The following is a 20,029-nucleotide window of genomic DNA, read 5'->3' on the forward strand; positions in this document are numbered from 1 at the left end:
CAAGAGATTATCAATAAGTCTATAGCAGGCAGAGAACTAGAATCTTTGCGTGAAGATATCTAAATCATTAATATGAAAAAGATGGAGATTAAAAGTAATGAGAGATAAAATTAATCCATGATAAGGTGAAACAAATTCACATTACCCAGAAGGTGGCATTTTAGAGTCCAGACAGAACTTCAGATGGGAATTCAGCAGCTTTTTAAGACTATGATCTGACCACACTAGAAAAATAGTAACATACTGCCTCAAAGTCATGATTCTCCTGCCTCGTATCCTGAATAATTGATTGTATGTGTGTACCTATGCACACAGTATATATGTGATCTTAATAAATCCACAGAATTTCCTGGGACTCGTATTTTCATTCCAAACTAAAATTTAGTAAGTCACAAAGAAAAACTGCATTGATAAGAAAATAGTATTTTATAATACGAGAGGGAAAACTAAGAAAACACATACTGTTTGACTGCCACACCCTCATACAGGCTGCATGGAGCCTAGGGAACCCTACTTACCTGGTCAACAAGTGTCAGCCAGGAATGCCCAGGGACATCCTTCCACAGAACAGCTACACAGATGGTATTCCAGAGCAACAATTTGGGAAACTGTCAGTCTGGAAAAGCTGGCATTCTTAACTGCAATATCCACCATGTTAGAAAATATTTCTTATTCAGCCAAAAGGGTATTTTGAAGGGGGTGCCCATGAAAGTGAGTGAGGGGCAATTTGTCTGATGCTGCTACCCTGTATTTGCCCATGCCAACAAATCCAGACCATAGCACATCTCTGCTGCTGAGTCCTAGGGCTCTGAGGAGGCCAACAGGACTTGGTACTCATGGACCTGTGCTAAGGAGCAACCCATAGCTACAAATAGGATTCAAGAGAAAACACATACTGGGTTTTCATTAAGCAGTTTAAAGTCTATATTACAGTATGTAGATGATTGCTGTCCTGGAAAACTTGCCTAAAAGGCACCTTATCTGTTCAGCCTAATGTTTCCATAGCACCTTGTATAGCACATGAGCACAGAAACCACTTAACCATGCAAGCTCAGGGAGACACCACTCACCAATATGCTTATTAGGAAACTGCACGGTTTCCACACCATTCGGGTAGGTCGTGTATGTTGTCTGAGCATCCGAGAAGTAATAAATCTGTAAGGGCCAGAAAGACCTGTGTTGAGTGGCAGTTTGCCTTATAGAAGGACCTGTAGTTAATCTGGTCAAGCACTTCCTGCAGGCAGCTGAGGGGACTACTTGGCCGGTGGGCATAACTATAGTCATGGGCACATCCACAGCCATCAGGTGCAAGAAGAGGAGCTGGCCACCAACACCCTGAAATGACAGCCTGGATTGTTACTTAGTGAGAGAAATTACAGGACACAATCTAGCTCTCAGTTCTGTACCTGGGCACTCAGGCTAAACCCTGAGCCATGGGCTTCAGCACCACGGGGGCCTGCAGCAACTGATGACATGACTCTTGAGACCTGCCACTGTGAAACTCCCAGCTCTCAGACCTATGGCCTGCCAAGAGAAGAAATAGGTGCCCACTGTGTCAGACATCCATGCAATCCCACCTTGAGAACTACCACTGGACAGTAGCATTTCCAACAGCCGTGCAGCCTTCAGTTCCCAGCAATGAAAGAAGGAGCTGGAAGAGCAGGTGTGAAGGAAGAAGCTGACTTGGAGGTAAGGGGAGTGGCAGGCAATGCTCTCCATGCTGAGTCTGAGCCCATCTCACCCACACAGTGGGGATGATGAATGAAATATTTAAAATGCACAGGACTCCAGAAACAAAAAGAAACTGAATGCACATACTTGTTTACAAAATGAGACCAGGAAGAAGGCATTATTTCACTTTCCTCCTCACCATGTAGGTCTGCTACAATGGCATTTATGAGAAGGGGTAAAAGGGCACAAGAAGGGTCCCAGCAAGAAGAGTCTTGCCTCTAGTTTATGGCCTTGTGGGCGTTCTTCTGCACATTTGCCACTTGTCTGAAATTAGATGGAGCAGGAGCACTCCCTCTTCCACCATGGCAGCCCGTCTCCCTTTGCAGACCTGAGGCTTGGACTGGGAGCAACAGCACTAGGAAAAGGGAGGGTTCTAGGCCAGCACTTGCTTGCCCCTCTCCAGAGACATTTCACTCTAGCAGAGTGTCATGGTTTATGTCAGTGGCCCCCAGGTCTCATGCATTTGCATTGTGCATTTGTGATTGGTTCATTGTCTAGTGCTTGGATTGAGGGTGTGAGTGCTGCACTGACCTAGGGGTGGAGCTAGGATGTAATGTAATGGCAGGAAGAAGGTGTGTCTTGCTCTCTTGCCAGTTCGGCTTACCTTTTACAGCCGCCATGGTCCTGCCATGCCACCCTGCCAACTATGGAGCCAACTGTGTATGGATTGAAACCTCCAAAAACTGTAAGAAATAAACCTTTCCTTTCCCAACTTTGGTCATCAGGTATTTTGTCTCAGCAACGAGTAAAAATAACTAAGACACGGAATAAAGATCTGAGCAGAGGTATTTCCTCCCTCCCCCTGCTCAGGGTCTTGTTCTCTTCTGCATCACCTCTTGACCTCAGCTCATAATTCTGAGATTTCTCATTCTCTGCACCTCAATTGATCACTGTCACACCCCCAAGCTGCAATGATTCTCTGTTACTCCAAGGTGAAGAAAACTTGACCCCAAGTCCACAGGTAGAGATAGGCAGTAAGAGCAATGTCACGCATGGCTCCACTGGACTGTAATGCAACAGAAGCCATCATTTAAAGGGCTTTCCATGCTCTCACCTCAGTCACATTTCCCAGCAGCAAAATCAGGGGCCTTGTGGGCAGCCAGGCCAACAGAAGACCACCTGGAAGCCAGGTACGCCCTTATCTATACCCTATGATGCTGACATTGCCTTGGGGAGATCAGAAGGCTTCAATGGGGGTAAGATTACTGATCAACATACATAGATGCTTCTCATTAAAATAAATGAAACAGCTGAGTGCAGCTGCATGTGCCCATGATTCCAGCACTCGGGGAGGCTGATGGCAAGTTTGGCCCCAGCATGGGCAACTGAGCCACTTAGTGAGACTCCGTCTCAAAATAAAAAATAAGAAACAGAGGCCTGGGATGTAGCTCAGGGCAAAGCTGCTGAGTTCAGCTTCTAGTACTAGAAAAAAGAAAAAGTAAAACACACACAAATTAGAGGAGCTCTGCAATGACTCTCAGCTCAGCACATATCCTGGAGTCAGTGCAAACAGGGAAGAGGACAATCCAAAGAAAAAAAAGCCAAAAATGTGATCTGGTAATGTTTCACACGAAGAGACTGTTCTCAGTCCACAGCAAGCTATGCTCTTGTCTCCACGCCTGACTTACTGTATTTTCCCATTAGCCAGATTTGTGTAAATTGTCATACCCCAAATTACCTAGAGGATTGCCACCCTGTAAATCTTGCTTATGAAAGATTTGGAATCTCCAAAGTTTGTTGAATCAATTTTCCCCACATACACTCCTCTGTCACAAAATACACAAAATACACAGCCTGTCCCCTTGGGCCAGAAACATAATCTTGACTACCTAATATTAAGCAACCATGGCTATAATAAGCTGCTGTCTTCCATGTGAATGTCCTCTTTGCTATGTGAGCTATGGGGTGACAACTGTCCATCTGACATGAATTTATGATGACCAGCAATGAGAATCCCAACCTTGGCTCTAGTGATAAGATTGGAAAATTCCAGATTGTGAGGATGGAGTTTTCTCCTGTGTATTGGGTACAGTCAGCAGCATCCCTGACCCTAACCTGCTAAATTCCAGCAGCACTCCCAAGACTCCTAGTAACAAAAACCAGAACTACCCTGAGACATCACACATGTCCCAGGTAGGGTGCCCCCCTAGCCAGCCGTGTTTTATTAGATGCAGATGCTGAAAGTTACTAACTTGCTGTCTGTACAGCTGGCCTGACAGGGCTATGATAAAGCCTCTGCCTTGTAGTTCCTAAACCCAAGCTTTCTGCTCTGCCTATCTGGCAGATGCTAATGCCTTCTCCCCAGCTGTTTAAACACTAAGAGAACCAGGGAAAGTAACAGCCACCTGTCCCCAAGCTTGTACAAGTGTTGGCTCTTGGTCCCACCTCACTGTACTGCAATACTAAAGTGGAGTCTATGATTCATGTTTGTTTATGGAGTGCTCGCCTTCAGATTTCTATAGCGTAGGGGCGTTACCTAATGCATTGGGTCATTTAGTCCTTGAAACTATCTTTTGAGTTGGTTCTAATTATAAACCACATTTTATGGAGGATTAAAACTACTCCTAGATGAGAGCTCACAGTGGAGGCAGGGCTAAGTAGTTAGTCTCCCTGATATGCAAATCCGAAGCTTGAGAGACTCTAAAGGATCTTATTTGCTCAAATTCACCGTGGAGAGATCACCCTGTTCCCAAAGAGTGTCTGATTCTAAAGCTGTGTTCTGCCCTTTTCCCTTCCCTCATCCACAAACGTTCAGATAATAAAAAGGTACCACATGCAGAGTGTTCCCTAGTAATCTCAGCTTTTTTAAAAGGTACACTGATTCAGTGTCTCACCACTCGCTGATCAGACTTGATCTTCTTCACATCACCATTATAAAACTTGATGATGGTTGTCTTCTTGTCGGCACTGGTCTCCTTCCTGGTGCCATTGGGGAAGGTGACAATCACGCGACCATCGCTGAGTACGTGCTCTACCTTCATGGAGACACAAAAGTTCCAAGATGAAAATTAGAAGTTATGCAAAGCTTCACTATTTTCCCTGCATTCAAAATCATTCTATGTTTACTGCTGGCTTTGCGCTGTTCATACCAATCAATGGCTGCATTTCCACCCCTCCCCCCAAATCACTAAATGCTTCCAAAACTCCATCCCTGAATTTGTTATGAATAATAAATAAACTTGTCCCATAAATGTCTTTTTTATAAGGCCACATTACACATTTTCTGGCAGTCTGGATAATTTGTGAACATGGAATTTACTGAATTTGCACTATATAAATTGCATAATTACTATGCAAAACTATCTTTTATAGATTTTTTTCCCTTTTCTGGCCTATCCTTTTGACTTGTACAGTACTTTATCCTGTGTCAAAGGTTCACTGACATTCACTGATATGAATTAAAAATCTGCAATTATGGAATTTCATATGTATCATTTCTAGAAAAGAAATTTAGTAAAGAATATCTTTGTCTTCAAATCAAAAATATTAGTCATGAAAAAATTAGCATACAGAAAAAATTGACAGAAATAACCTCACTGCTTTGAGAGTGAAAACATGTGCATGTGAAAATTAGCCAAATGGATTGTTATTTCTTGATAAAGCTTCAAAACCTAATAGTTAATTTATCTGTAGTAAAAGCAAGTTTTTTGAAATGTCATCAGCAATCCAACAAAATTTGGTGATGTGTGCCCCCTGCCGGCCAATTCTACACCATCCAATTTGTCAGGCTTGATACAAAATTGCTCATTGTCTTGCTATTAAACCAGTCAGGTGGCTAGAACAGGCTGTACTCAATTCAATATTAGATTATTATTTTTTTTTAGTACCAGAGGTTGAACTCACCATCTTGTACTTGCCAGGCAGGTACTTATGCCACTGGGCTAAATCTCCTACCCTAGATAAAGTCTTAATCAAGAAAAATTACACCAAAGCTTAAAGGACTAATTACATATTGGAAATGAAAAGACACACATATTTAAAATGTCCCATGTGAAAAAATTCATAAAATCGTTAGCGTTATATAAGTCGGTTATATAAATATTTTGATCAGCAACAAGCTGCATATACAACATGGATCACATAACATGACAGAGTCAAGAAATTTCTATAACCCAGTGTGCCATTGTAGCCATTACAATCCAGGGGAACTGGTTGTATGTGTCATGAGACTGGTGTAAACATACCTACTGCACTGCCAACACACCAAAGAACAGCCCACATGGCACATAAACAGCACAATACTTCATGATGAGAACAATGACCATGTTACTAGTTCATACATTTATGTAATAAACATTTAATCATCATTTTAGAGTGTGCTGCTGCTTTTTTTAAAGTGGTAAAAAAAATCATCTGTGTTACTCCGTCAGAGGCCCTGTACATCTCGTGTTTACCCGCTCTCCTGATCACACATCAAGGACGGTGTGAGTACTCCCTAATCCACATGGTCATGAAATCACCCAAAGACACAGTGTATCCCATCTGTAACTGATGCACAACTATAGAGTATTTTTTGGTATATTTTTTATTTTATAAAATACAAGAGACAAAGAATTTCAGGACATCTAAAGGAAGATACACAAAGACAGAGGACACAAGATGAGAGGTCAGAATGGGTAATAAAGTACCAGGGACCTGAGAAAAGAGGAACATCCAGAAACATGAACACACAGTAGGTGTCCTGCACTGCAGAAAGAGGAGGCTCATGTTGGAATACCACAGAAGAAGCCTCCTGCTTCTTGCACCCACACGTTTGCATTTCCCGCTGAGTGAGCGATTCATCCTGTACTACTGACAAGTTAGCAGCATCACCTACTGCTGAGCCAGAAGGACAAGGTATGTGGAGTGGGGTTCTTTCCCTTGACAACCCTGTGGAACACCTTGATGAACTCTCCCTTATGTGAATGGTTTATCCACTTACAAGGGTAGAAATCCCCCTTTCTTTAGATCACAGTGCAATCAACAAAAGCAGAACAAGGATGGCCCCTTGATTCTCTCCAGTCATTGGAAAAGGGTCACAGTGCATGCACACTGAGTTTATCAAGGGTCTGATCCATCACTGCTCCATGGGAACCCACAAACAGCCCCATGCATCATAGTTGTTCATGCATCTCTTCCAGACCCTCCTGAATCAAGGACAACAGCCACCAGAATAGATCCTTCAGGATGGAGGTGTCTTCTGAGGATGCAGGATGTGGGAGACACTTGGGGAGAGAGAGGAAAATTTTCCTCTCACAAAGAATGTTGCTTTATCTAGCTCTGGCAGATGCTTGCTGACCTGAGTGGAGTCCTGGGACAGTCTGAGCAAAGAGCAGGGAACATAAGAGCCATGACTGGGGAAGAAAGGATGCTACATACTCCTACCTTGCCATCTGTGTGTTGTTTTTCCTGAATTCCCATCTTCTCTATGGTGCTATCCAGGAGGCACACTGCTTGTTGGGAAGATTCTGGCTTTGTGGGAAGGTTCTGCAAAAAGTGTATATCATGGCTCTTGTGGCCTTTGTGAATACTGCAGGGACAGTTAGCTTTGGATATTGTGTGTTTGCTTTTTGTTTGACTAGAGAGGGAACTTGGCACCCTGGACATGCTAGACATGTGCACTACACCTGAGCAATGCCCCAGTCCATTCTGTGCCTTAGGAAGATGTTTCTCCCACTTTTTTTCTCAGTCGTGGCCAGGATGACCAAGGTAGCAACTACTACACCCAGCAGTGTGTACTGAAATGCAGATTATCAAGGCTTTGGAGTGAACCCTTTAGCAGCTGGAGTCCAAAAGTAAAGCTCAGAGGCAAAGATCACCACCATCTTCTCAAAGATGGCACTGGAAAGGGCACAGTGGATGGATGATGCAGACTTTTATAGAAAGCAGAAAATAAGTGGCACCCTGCCCTGTATTTTCTCACTGTCACCTACATCATAAGTGTGCTGTAAAAATCCCCTCCATGGACAAAACTCTTCCCATGTCATAGGTTTTTTTTTTTTAATTAATTATAGTGTATAATAAGTAGACCAACTGCAATGGTTTAGGAGTATTTCTGCTATATTTGCCTTTGATTCCACTTATTTCCATTCAAGATTGTAAATAACTATAACAAAATTTTGATTCAGGGAACTCTTAAGTCAGAAAAAATATCAGTCTGGTTTTGGTTATGTGCTAAATGCAACTACCTCAAACCTGCCAAAAAAAAAAAAAAGTTTCTATCTTTGTAAAAGGCTGAATGAGTTTGGGGAGTAAGGAGTAATCAGATTCATATTAGTTTTCTGCACCTATCAGGAAGACAGGATAGTACCACCACCACCACTGGCCACCACCTCCAGGGCCCTAGGGACAACTTGACCCCACTTACTTGCTGCTCCTCATTGTTTAGCGAGGAGCAAAGGTACTGCCTGGCTCGGTCCTGGTGAAGAAGCCTGGACTTAGAGCTCTGTGGGACCAAAGAACATGTGTCTGAAAGAGGAAAGAAGCTACGTGTCAAAGGACAGTGCATAAGATGCTGAAAATATCACTATCCCTATGGTGTTCCTAAGTCTGATTGAGCTGAAAACATGTTCTTTTTCTTATGAGATTACAAATGCCATGTTGGTCCCGCCCACGGCATATCATGAATCCGCATCTCTGGACATCAGTCCTTTTCAAGCATAAGAGGGCTCCAGAGAGTGACTGGGAAGGAGGCAATGGCTCTCCCCTGAAGCTGCTTCCATCCAGTGGGGATCGGACCCAGGAGAGAGAGACAAGACCCCAGTGAGAACTGGCTTCCTGGATATAGGAAAGAAGTCAGGGGCCACGGGGAAGTAGGGCCACAGGCTTTCAGGAGGGTCTGGGAGAAGCCAAGGAGGGTCACCAACAAGCAAGACAGGCCAAGGAGCTGAGGAGATGACCGCAAGCACAGGGCAAAATGGGTAAGTAAACTGAAGCCTTTTTGAGGACCTGAGTGGAAAGTGGGGTGTCAGCTGGAAGGCCAGGTGGCTGGGCCACTGAAAGTCAGTCGACAGGAAGTCAACACTGAGGGGTGGAGTGAAGCCAGGGAATAAAGGTGTCAGGCGGGTGTCTCCTGTTAGAGGGTCAGAAGCATCTGGCAGAACCAGCAGCTGCACTGGGCTGGGCTGAGCTAGAGAAGATGTGGCAGGTTCAGCCAGACAGATGGAGAGGATCTAACTCAGGAATAAGCCAAAAGCAGCTGGGAATTAGGAAGTTCCAGGGACTACCCACACTTGCTGCAGTGCAGTGTCCTGGGCACATCTGTGTCATAAATACCTGCACATCAAAGTGAGCGAGGGAAGCAGGCTCACGAGCACTCACCCTTCTTGAAGGCTGGTGCCTTCTGCAGCAGGACGCTAGAGGCTGATGCTGGTGATTTCCTGCCACTGGCTTCTGACAGAACTCGGGAAGACCTGTGCACACCCTGGGGACAAGGGCAGTCATGGAACTTGCATGTCACCTCCGCAGAGATGGGGTGCTACATGCAGTGAGCTTTAGCACCAAACCCTTCCTTCTCTCCAGCACTCCACCACAAGCTCAGTCAATTTTTGATCTAAGTCAATTTTTGTTTTAAAAATATATGGAGAAAAAAAATCCCATGTATAGAGTGCGGTATAGCAAATGATTTTTTTCCTTTTTGTGGTACTGGGAATTGAACTCAGAATCTTCGTACTGAGCTACATCCCAAACCCTTTTTTTGTTTACTTTTTTACTTTCGCTAAGTCACTAAGTTGCCCAGACTGGGTTCAGGTTTGTGATCTTCCTGCCTCAGTCTCCCATGTGCACCACTATGAGTTTTTGAACATTAAATATAATTAGTTCCATTTTTATCTTTAAAGACATGTCTAAAGGAATTCAACTTCTGTCTACAAGAACATAATTTTTTAGAAGATAAAACTAAACAGAACAAAACAGAACAAAGCAGGTCAGAAGAAAACAATGTAAGTGACACAGATTTAAAGCTGGATAACAGGAGATCTACCATGGCTACCATAATGCCTTTTGTTTTCTTCCAAATAGTTATCCATATCTTCACACTCAATGAATTCATACAAAGCAAAATAGCGTTAAGCTGATCAGACCAGAGTGATGAAGGCATTACAGGCCTTTACAACCAGACAATAGGAAAATCAACAGTGGCTGCCATAATGTCTTTTGTTCTCGTTCAAATTAGCTGTCCATACCTTCATGTATGTTGAAATTAAACAACACAAAACAGACTAAAATCACTCTGAACAAAGAATAATAGCTGGATTTCACAGCATAACAATACAGTATCCACAATGGATACCATAGTGTCTCTTTTTCTTCAAAATAGCTGTTCATTTCATCATGCATAGTATAATCTATTCTCACAAACTGTTTAGGGGAAGTCCTATGCATGTATGACTATATGTATACCAATCCTTTCTGTATTAGGGGGAAAAACAAGACAAAACAAAACAGATTACTAGGAAAGCATGAAGCAGAAAAGACAAATAAGTAATAATAGCAAAGAGCTTGAAACAAAGCCGATATACACCTTCAAAACAAGGTGGTAGGGGCACAACTTAGATAGACCATAATTACTTTAAGTTGCTGAGTCCATTGAACAAGTTGAGACTCCTCGTTAGACTTGAGTGGAATGTTACTGGTACAAGCACCCCACACCGATTGCTCCACTCCTAGAAGAACGCTAGCTAAACTGGTATGAAGTGGCACCAGTTTCCACGGTCTCCTTTCCATCCCCAGTGTCGACTTCCTGTGGGTGCTATACGGTGAAGATCTTTGGAAGGAGTTTTATTTCTGTCTTTCTGCGATGTTATTTTCCGAGTCAATTATTTCTGCCTTTACACTTATTGGCTAAAAATAAAATGTGAGGCTGTTTTTGCATTAAGGGCATCATGGAGCCAAAGGTGTGAAACAGTACACCATGCTGGTTGTCACGTAGCCTAGATGATGGTGACCCTGTTTGCATGCCTGCAGAAGGACACAGAAAGGGCAGCTGCTCTGGGAGCATCCCATTTCTTCTTATGAAGACCGTTGTATCCTGGAATTTAGAACTTTATGACAGGGTAAACAGGTTAGGCAACATGGTAAAATAAAGTGTTTACAACTGAATTTAACAAAGTATCACCTAAATTGTTTTCTACCCTTTGAGCTACTCAAACCCTGACAGCTCTGAGGTGTCGATTGGCACTCATTTAGTTATTCTTTCATTTGCACACATATCACTGAGCAATGTAACCACATCTTCCTAGTGAATCCCATTCAGTGTGGGAAGGAGAGAAATGTGTCTTCTCAAAAGAAGCCAGAAAACCACAGTCTGTCCTGGAACTTCAGATGCTGAATCATCAAAAGATCTGACAGGATGGGTACAAATGCTTGGACTGGGAGACTTCAGATCCTCTCATGGGGAATCAAGTGTTTCCTATGCCCCCACCACACTGAGAGGGACTGTCAGGACAGAGACACTTTCAGGAGATCAGGGCTTCTCTACCACCGCAGCCCCATTATGCCCGAGGAGGACACACAATTTTTTTTTCCCCAAGGATGAGGCTGACAGAGCAGAGAAGATACCATCTATGCAGATAGTGGCGTGTCCCTTTAACATGTAAAAATGCAATACACATAAACAATGTCCTGCACTGCAGTCCCCAAACAAACAGTGTAACCATCACACAGATGAGCCTCCTATCCTAAGCAGCAATCGTGAAACACAGCAAGACACAAAAAACACATTTAGACCCTCAGCCAAAGAGTTTAATGGCAATACGGGGTGCTGCCACAGAGGAAGCCTTCTCAGGCTGTGCTAATAGGAAGGCTTTTCTCGGAAGACACTCGGCTCCCAAGAACACATAGTCTACCAGGGCTCCCAAGAACACATACATGCTCTACCAGGGACCCGACATTCTACTGTGAAGAGGTGGGATAGGGTGGGGCCTGTGAGTTTAGGTTCCAATCCTCCTCTTCCCTAGATAGAGTGTAAACACAAAGGTCACCTTGGAGGGAGCTACATTTCCAGGTGGCCATCTGTGATGAAGGCCAACAGCACTATGACTCTGGTGTCCAATGTATTTTGGTATCATTTCTTTATCAGTTGATGCAAATGAAGGTTTTTCAAAGGTAGACGCTAATACCCAGAAGATAATTATCACAAATAAAGGGGGAGTTTTCATATGTCCAAAGGCACAGTAATTATCAAATAAAATAAAATCTTAATCCACTCAACAATAAAAAACATAGAGTGAAAGATGGGAGGATGGGCTAGGTCCCCCATCAAAGTGATAGTAAAAGCAGATGTCACCATGTCCAAACAACCACAGGGTCTTGAAGAACACACAATAAATGATCCCACCATCTACCCCCTTGGGTCACATGTGTTCAGCCAAGAATCTCTTAGGGGAGGAGGAAAACATGACTTTCTTTCCAGTGGTGTCTCACAACTGGTCCAAAACATGTGTGGTGTGAGTTCTCAATGCTCCTTATTAAGAAGCAAACTTTTCAGGAAGGAGCAAGGGCTGCAGGTGGGGTGAGCTGCTTGGGTTTGACCCTGTGAGTTTCCACCCTGTCCTGGTGGGTGAGGGTTGCATTTACCTTCACCCCGCTTTCACGGCTGCCAACCATCAGCCATTCACTTCATTGTGTGTGCCCATGTATACTGCTCTTTGTGATGCCTACCCTAAAATTGTGTCTGCAGATAAATTTAGACACACCTGAGAAGGAAGGATTCCCGTATTTTGATCTGTTTCCTTCAAAACATCTTTCTCTTTCTGAAAACATATGCCATTCTCATATCTAACCTCATGCCAAGAAGAACCCCCTGCAGGTCTGTGAATATCTGTAAAATCACCAAGAAATAATTCAAAGCAAGAGAACAATTGAAACTACAAGGTGAGTCAGGGACAGTGGCACACTACTGTAATCCAAGCATTCTGAGAGGCGGAGGAAGGAGGATTCCAAGATTGAATTGCAGCCTGGACCACTTAGAGAGACCCTAATACAATACTAAAATTTTTAAAAGGCTGGGAATTATAAATCAGTGTCAAGGCCCTGGGTTCAATCCCTAGCACTCTAAAAAACAAATCAATAAAAAAACAAGTAAACAAATAAAAATCCACTGTGTGATGCAGACTGGGTAAGATTTCTCTGTCTCCTGGGGTGTGTCTTTATGACACCTCATTCACATACAGTGACCAGGTAGGGTTCTGGGTCAATTTGTTGGGAAGTGGCATCAAATCTGGTGCAAGACACCTACCAGCCTCTGTTAGCAGCACCATCAGATTTGTGAATCATCTGAAGAGCAGGTTCAGATTCTGACCCACTAAGCCATCGTAGGAATCTCTGAGGAGCAGGGTGGGACTGAAGGTCTCCATGGCTTTTGTTAGAGATGCTTTTGACTAGGTGCTGCAGAGTGAGAAGATCGCAGGACCTTCATAGGCCCACAGGAGTTTTGTGTGTGTATCTGTGTCCTCTGCGTATGTGCGTGATTTATGCTGTGTAAGAAACAACCAAAGTTCTTGAACTATACCACTTAAAAAATTTCACATAACTAGTGCAGAAAAGAAATGCTAGTGCTTCTGGAACTCACCATAAACTACCTGACTCACTTTCAGGAACTGTTTACATGGTTCCACATAATCAGTTTGTGAGGTTTCACTGATACAAGCTCTTCAGGTTCGCATACAGGAAATAGCACTAGAACAAGGTGTTAAAAACACTGGCCACATGCAGTCTCTGGGGCACATCTGTTAGTCACACATCCCAGCCATGGAAGCCAAGTGTCCATGACAGTGGGCAGGTCCTCTGCAAGGCTGACCTCGTCTCTGAGAGAACTCTGAAGGATGAGGTGGTGATTATCTTGTCTAGAGCTGTCCTGAAGGATGAGGAACAGCTGAAATCTGAGCCTGAGTGGAGTCAGCAAGCTTCAGATTCAAGTCTTGGCATCCCCTATCTCCAACCCCATGATGACAGCAGAGTTACTGATGGGATCAGCACTGGGGTAGTGAGTTGAAGTGGGGAACCTCACACTGACCACATGAAACACCAACCAGGGTGTCCGCAGTGGCCATTAGAGTTTTTTTTTTTTTTTTTTTTTTAGTGTCTTGGAAGACTGGTGTAGACAAGGCAGCCCAGATGGATGTAGTCTGTCTACTGGGGTCCAGAAGAGCCTGGCCTACCCAGGACTCACTTCACTGTGCCATGGGGCTTGGAGCTGATGAAAGACAGCAGCCTTCCCCGGGGACAGCACCCCGCCCAGAAGGCTGTCTTTGACACCATTTTAAGGAACACAAAGGGCCCACTGTACCAGCACACGTGATCCGCAGGGTGTGGGAAGCGAGGCTGCAGGCTTCTCTGTGTCTGTGGGATCTTGCAGTCCCCAAGCCCTTAGCTCCTCTCGTAGTGCCAGGTTCTGCTTTGTCAAAGCATCTATCTGGTTCTGGAGTTTGGTATGAGCGACAGACCATTGAGCCACCTGTTTCCGGAGCTCACCTCGAAGATCAAAAACCTGGTGCTGAAATTGCTGCTGTGGGGAGAGAACACCAAGGACCTCAGAGCCCCGCTAGGTGGCCTCTGCATCATCTCAGGGCCCCTTCCCACAGGAGACATCCCCCGTGACATCAGAGGAGAAAATCAAAGCTGCAACAACTTCACCTATTTTTACCAAGTGGTATCCATTGTGAATTATTCTGCATGTTATGACTGGTAAAGATGGTGACTGAATTGTCATTATGTGGTAAAATATTGCTATGGCAAAAGAGACCAGAATTCTTTTCTCCTCTTCGATCTTGTCTTCATGGGGTCAGTATGGCAGGAGTCAGAAAGCATGACAAATACTTGGAATACCGGGTCATGCTTCCCCCTTGGCCCTAGGATTGTTGAGCTGCGGTAAATAAGCAGCAGCAGGTGCAGAAGAGCTCCCGTCCCCTGTACTGCCTGGAAGAAGACACAGTGTCACAGGCACAGTAGGCTCTTGACTCCACCTCGGTTAACCACTCACTACAGCTTCAGACCCTTCTCCTTGGAGATGTTCTATCAGAAGTCTTCATTTGCCCTCCCTGAGTCGCTGCCTGCAGAGACTCAAATTCCTTCTCTTGATTCTCTCCATTCTCTAAACACCCCTGCCCCCAGGTTGAAGATGGTACAGAAGCCAAGTATAAAGTTACATGCTTGAGAACCACACATTCCCTGGGCATCTCCCAAGTACCCGTGAAATAACCACGCTCTTAAACCTGTGTGTTTTTCTTACTGGTCTGTCTTTTGTACAAGAATCTGCTTCAACTAACAACCTGTGATGATTAGAGCCAACACTGCTTTTCTTTTCTTACAGTATTTTCCTTTCAAGGAAATTATATCCCAAAAGTAACTTGGCATCATGTTGTAAACTGATTAAAATTTAAGGGGAAAATAACAGACAATTTGAGAAATTTTCTTCGTTAGCAAACATATTCTCCTGGTTAATTCCAGAAAAAGTGGGAAAGTGATTGCATTTTAATTCTAAGTTAAATTTGCATCCTTCCTCATCTCCCATGAAATTGTCCTGGTAATACTAAATTTGTGAAGACTGGTGACAGGGAACAAAGAGCATGGGGATGTGACTGGTGACAAATGAGAGAATTAGAAGTCTGTCAATCAAATCCCTGGTCTTTTTTCCCACATGGAATTTTTTTGTTACTATTTTATTTTGCATTTGCATGTTTTAACCATACATATTAGTCAGGCTCAGCTTTGTTTTTTCACACATGCATGCTTACTCCAAATTGAAGCTACAACCTTGATGCTTCCAGTAAGGGTGGGGAGAGCCCAAAAACATAGCAGGGCCCCAGAAGAGTAAGAAGTGAGAAGTCTCTGGTCGCCAGCAGAGGGTGCACTGCCCTTCCAAAATCAGGACCTGTGTAGTATATGGAACTCACAGTGAGTTCTCACAAACCCTGGTAAACTGCCAGGTCAGTGACAATGGAGGGGAAGATACTCTCCTCACTAGGAGCTGAGTTTACACAGTTAAGATACAAGGATGTGTGAAAAGCATGGAAAACATCCCTATCACTTTCTCCTTTGTCTGAATCATCCAGAGATAAGCCCTAGGCCTTCTGCCTTTCCAGAGGTGATTTTGTGAAATGACTCTGAGCCCTGCAGGGAGTGCCACTCTCAGGCTGGGGGCTGCGGCTGAATCCCAGGAGCCTGAGCTAAGCGGAGACCAGGGACATCACTGACCCCAGGCTGGGCTGCCCCTTTGTTGTTTTCTGCTGTAGTGGCTACCATTGTGTACTGTGCTCCTGTCTATGTCCCTTCCGCTCCTCTCCAACTCTTGCTGTCTGCCACTGTGACCAGGAACTTGGAGCAGCATGTGACACCCAGCAGCCCCTACAGTGAGTGTGCACCGTATATTTGAAGTGCCCTAGTTTGGGTCGAGAAGCCAGGCAGAGGCTAAAGTTGGGGTTGTGGAGGAGGAGGAGAACACAACTGAAGATCAGGGACCCTCAATCACAGCGATAAACACAGGTTCCTCTTGGGCACATGCAGAGCCACTTAAGGGAAGAAGGCTGCACTGGAGACTGTCAGGGTATCCACGAGGAGGCCCTCCTCCAGGGTGGCCTGCTCCAAGCAGTCCTCAGTGAGGTCAAGAAGTTTCTTCCCTTCTCTGTCCTTTCAGGCAGGCTGGAGCAGCATTCTCCTGCTTACACATTTCACCAAAGGCCACACACAGGTCCCCTCCACCCATGCAGGTCAGGTGATTCATCTTGCTGTGGGGGAGCTCACCATTGGGGCTATGGAGTCACAAGCTTTGGTCTCGTGACCTTAGCAGGGCATTCATCTTCTTTATGGATAAAATGGGGAAGATGCAACCTCTCCCAAGTTTGTGGTAATTACAGCTAATGAACCACATTGTCACGCGTCTGGCACAGGGACTGGTGTGCATGGACATTGTGAGTATCACTGTCCTGGAGGTCAAGCCTCTGAGTCACAGCAAATCCTTGGACATGAATGGACATGTTTTTCCGAGAGCCTTGCATTTGACTTGCATCGTGGCTATGGCCCTGTGCCAAGAATAAACAAGAATCCAGAGAGGGACAGTGCAGGCCATGCAGCTTTACCGAAGCAGACACCCCAGTGGGCAGGGGCAGATGCTGCTAAAAATCTAGAAATTTGCTGGGATGGTTCAAGGCATGCAAACTGTCTATTTTTTGTTTGTTTGGGTTGTTTTGTTTTGTTTTGTTTTAAATCAACCTTTTGAAGCCTCATGCTGTCTCCTGGGTTACCAGGGAAAACCTGACATATCCACATTTTCTTTAACTCCTCCCTCTGCTTCTTGTCCATCAGAAAAGAAAATCACAGAGGGCAAAGAACCATATGTTCCTCCTTACAGGAAATAAAATACTGGCATGTAAGTACATCACTGAAATGGTCCTGCAGGACAACCAAAGCCAGTGTCTGGTCTCAGACTGGAAGCAGGGTCATCCCCAAGCCAGTCTCTAACACATACACACCGCAACCAGCTCACCATGGCCTGCTCACCAGCATCTGCTTGACCCTGCAGTCCACTCTGGGGCCCCTGGCTGTGGTGTCCTCTAAGCCAGCCCTGCATGTTGGGCCTGAGTCTTCTGTGGGGCTCGCCTCCACTCCTCTCCTGGCCTCCAGGTGACTGGTCATCATTCTGGTTGAGAAGGAGAAGAATCAGGAAGCTCCTTGGTTTTACACCTCTGCCCTCCGTGGATCCTGATGTCCTCTCCATGCCCCTACTGAGAGTGAGGCAACCCTTCACTGTGCCCCCCCCACTACCCAACTGAGTGCTCTGTGCCAGGCCTGAGGCTCATGAAATAGAAAGACAGCACAGAACAGAGGGGCTGAGCTGTTCCTGAGGGGCCTGCCCTCAACATGTGTAGAAAGCACTTGCATCCATAATCAGTGTGACCACCATCTGAGCACTCATTTAGAGGTGAGCAGAGGTCTCAATGGGACACTGAGGAATCCTTTGTTCCTTCATCAGGCCCCCATCTGGAACAGACCCAGACCAGGGGCTATGAGGGCCCATGTGCTGGAGTCATGATGATGTCCCCACAGGGACCTCTGCATCCTGTGATGGTGAAAGAAACACATCCTTCCTCAGCAACAGCCTGGCCAGGGATGTGCCACACACACCAATTAAAACTGGAAGCAAAGCCAGGTATGGTGGTGCCTGCCTGTAATCCCAGCTCTCTGGGAGGCTGAGACAAAAAGGATCAAAGATAGAGCCCAGCCTGTGTAAAGCTCAACTCAGCCTGCGCCTCTCCACTTCCCTCCTGGGGGACCTCCAAGGGGACTATTATGGGAAGGGTGGAGGGTGGTGTTAGGGAGCTAAGGTGACCCTCACTAGGCAGAGCCTTCAGGAATCTTGGGAATTTGGAAGGGGGTTCTGATCCCAAATTGTTACAGAATCTTTCCTATTTATAAACAGAATGTTCTTTATTATATTTTGAGTTTCTCATATAAAGAACAAGATGAAAGATAGCTGATAGGAAGTAGGGAGATAGACCATTTTCAAATGGGAAGGGAATCAAGAAGAAGAAGGAAAGGGAAACGGAATGAAAAAAGAATTGAAATGTGTTATGTACACGCAAAATTCCTCCACAAAGAGTGTCACCATGATATACTACAAACATGTACTAACAAAACACAAGTGAAAAAGGGCAATAGAGCCAAAAACCAAAAATGGTTTTATTTCTAAGCTTCACAGTATATACAAAGACAAGAGTGAACAATTTAAGCGCCCTCAGAGAAAGTGGTTGTTTCCTAAGGAGAGAAAGTGTTACCTTCGGTCACCGACTTAGGTGGCCTCACCTGAGTGTCCTGCAGACATGGTGGACTGTTCAACTCCCAGCAGGAACTCCGTGTCCTCAGAACCACAATCCTCAGCCACTTCGTCCAGAGGAAACCTTCCCTGTGCCTGTGTTGCCTCACTAGTCCATGACAGTACCTTCTTCCAGGATGTAGTCCATCTCTGTGGAGCCCTAAAACCTGTTCCTGAGCCCTCCACCCCACATCTCTAGAACCCCCTTATTCATTCTAAACCGACTTCCTGTCTTAAAGGGCCATACCTTCTTACATAGCTTTTTGGTGTTGCAAACATGATAATTAGATACCTTAAACCTGTGATTAAGTTTCAGTAAGCTCATGATCAGTGGGATAGATCTAATCACAGAGAATAGAAGAAAAACCAAATTTTTGCTCCATACTGATGGGTGAAAATGTATTCAATACTCAGCTTTTAATGTGCAAAGTATAGTAAGAAGTCATTCTTCTCAGTGTACATTTATATATAAAACTTTCTTTGGCTGTCAAAGCAAATTGTTTGCTAGAAAAGATGTTTGTGATCTGTGCAAGCTTAAATAGAAAACAAAATCCAAAAATCCTCCTTTCACAGAACACGTCTATCTCTATCCCGCTGGCTGACTGAGTCTGTGGGGACCATTTCAGAGTCAGTTCTGGGTGCTAATCTGACCATCATCTCTCATCACAGCTTTGTAGATGGAATAGCCAACTATCCAAAGAGCAAATAGGAGGAACTTTTGCACAGGAGTGAATGATAGAAGTAACTCCTTGTCACAATGGTCCTGAGAACAAAACCTGAGCTGCATTTGGGACGGGATGTGGTCCTCCTATGTGAGAATTACTCCTGTTCTTATTCCATCAGTGCAGTTTGCTCCTTCCTTATATTAGGTAGAGGGCAGCCTGTCTGCTCTAACCCTTTCCCTGCTGTGAGCACACCTAGCAGGGGCTCATGGAGGTGCCACATCAGCTTTGGGCATCAGATCCTGCCTGGGGCACATGGGTGGCAGTCTCTAAGTGATGAGGTGTGACCAGTGATTGAGGTGTTGGAATGGAGGAGGTGCTGCAGTGTCTTTGCTGGTTTCTGACCCTACTGTGGGTTGAACTGGTCTGAACACACCCTGGCAGAAACCACAATGCACCTCTCATTCATGTGCTGAAATCGGAGACCAACTCCAGGGTGCACTGTTTGGGTGGCGACAGAAATGCTTTTTTTTTTTTTTTTTTTTTTTTGAGACAAGGTCTCACTATGCTATTCAGGCTGGCCTTGAGCTCACTTTGTAGCCCAGGCTGGTCTTGAACTCACAAAGATCCCCCCGCTTCAGCCTCCCAAGTGCTAGGATTACAGGTGTGCACTATCACACCCAGCTAGAGAAATGCTTTTTAAAATAATTTACCCTTTCAAACTTCCATTTTAAAACAATACTGTTGAAGTGGTATCTGCCTTGACAAAGGAAATAATAATTTTTAAATATCATCCCAGCAAGTGATGAGAACAAAAGTGACTGCAATCAGTCCATTTCAAGGCACTGAG

The 20,029-nt window shown here is 44.7% G+C and overlaps 1 protein-coding gene across 3 annotated transcripts in view; it reads right to left on the reverse strand.

Annotated features, from left to right (window-relative positions):
* The window catches only part of LOC100721502 (centromere protein J-like), a 28,386-nt gene extending 8,780 nt beyond the window's left edge, over window positions 1-19,606 (reverse strand). For 2 of the 3 annotated variants that reach the window (XM_063233069.1, XM_063233071.1), the window contains exons 1-8: window positions 18,508-19,606; window positions 17,206-17,344; window positions 13,997-14,215; window positions 9,031-9,133; window positions 8,078-8,178; window positions 7,096-7,197; window positions 4,566-4,706; window positions 1,071-1,155 (exon numbers count right to left, since the gene is read on the reverse strand). In XM_063233069.1, coding sequence (XP_063089139.1) covers window positions 1,071-1,155; window positions 4,566-4,706; window positions 7,096-7,197; window positions 8,078-8,178; window positions 9,031-9,133; window positions 13,997-14,215; window positions 17,206-17,343 — 889 coding nt within the window. In that variant the 5' untranslated portion in view covers window position 17,344; window positions 18,508-19,606. The remainder of the gene's footprint in view (window positions 1-1,070; window positions 1,156-4,565; window positions 4,707-7,095; window positions 7,198-8,077; window positions 8,179-9,030; window positions 9,134-13,996; window positions 14,216-17,205; window positions 17,345-18,507) is intronic. The other variant, XM_063233070.1, reaches the window with a different exon arrangement.
* Between the last annotated feature and the right edge of the window lie 423 nt (window positions 19,607-20,029).

The sequence above is a fragment of the Cavia porcellus genome, unplaced genomic scaffold (assembly GCF_034190915.1).
Source record: "Cavia porcellus strain 051 isolate PalLab524CR breed Dunkin Hartley unplaced genomic scaffold, mCavPor4.1 scaffold_22, whole genome shotgun sequence".
Lineage (NCBI taxonomy): Eukaryota > Metazoa > Chordata > Mammalia > Rodentia > Caviidae > Cavia > Cavia porcellus.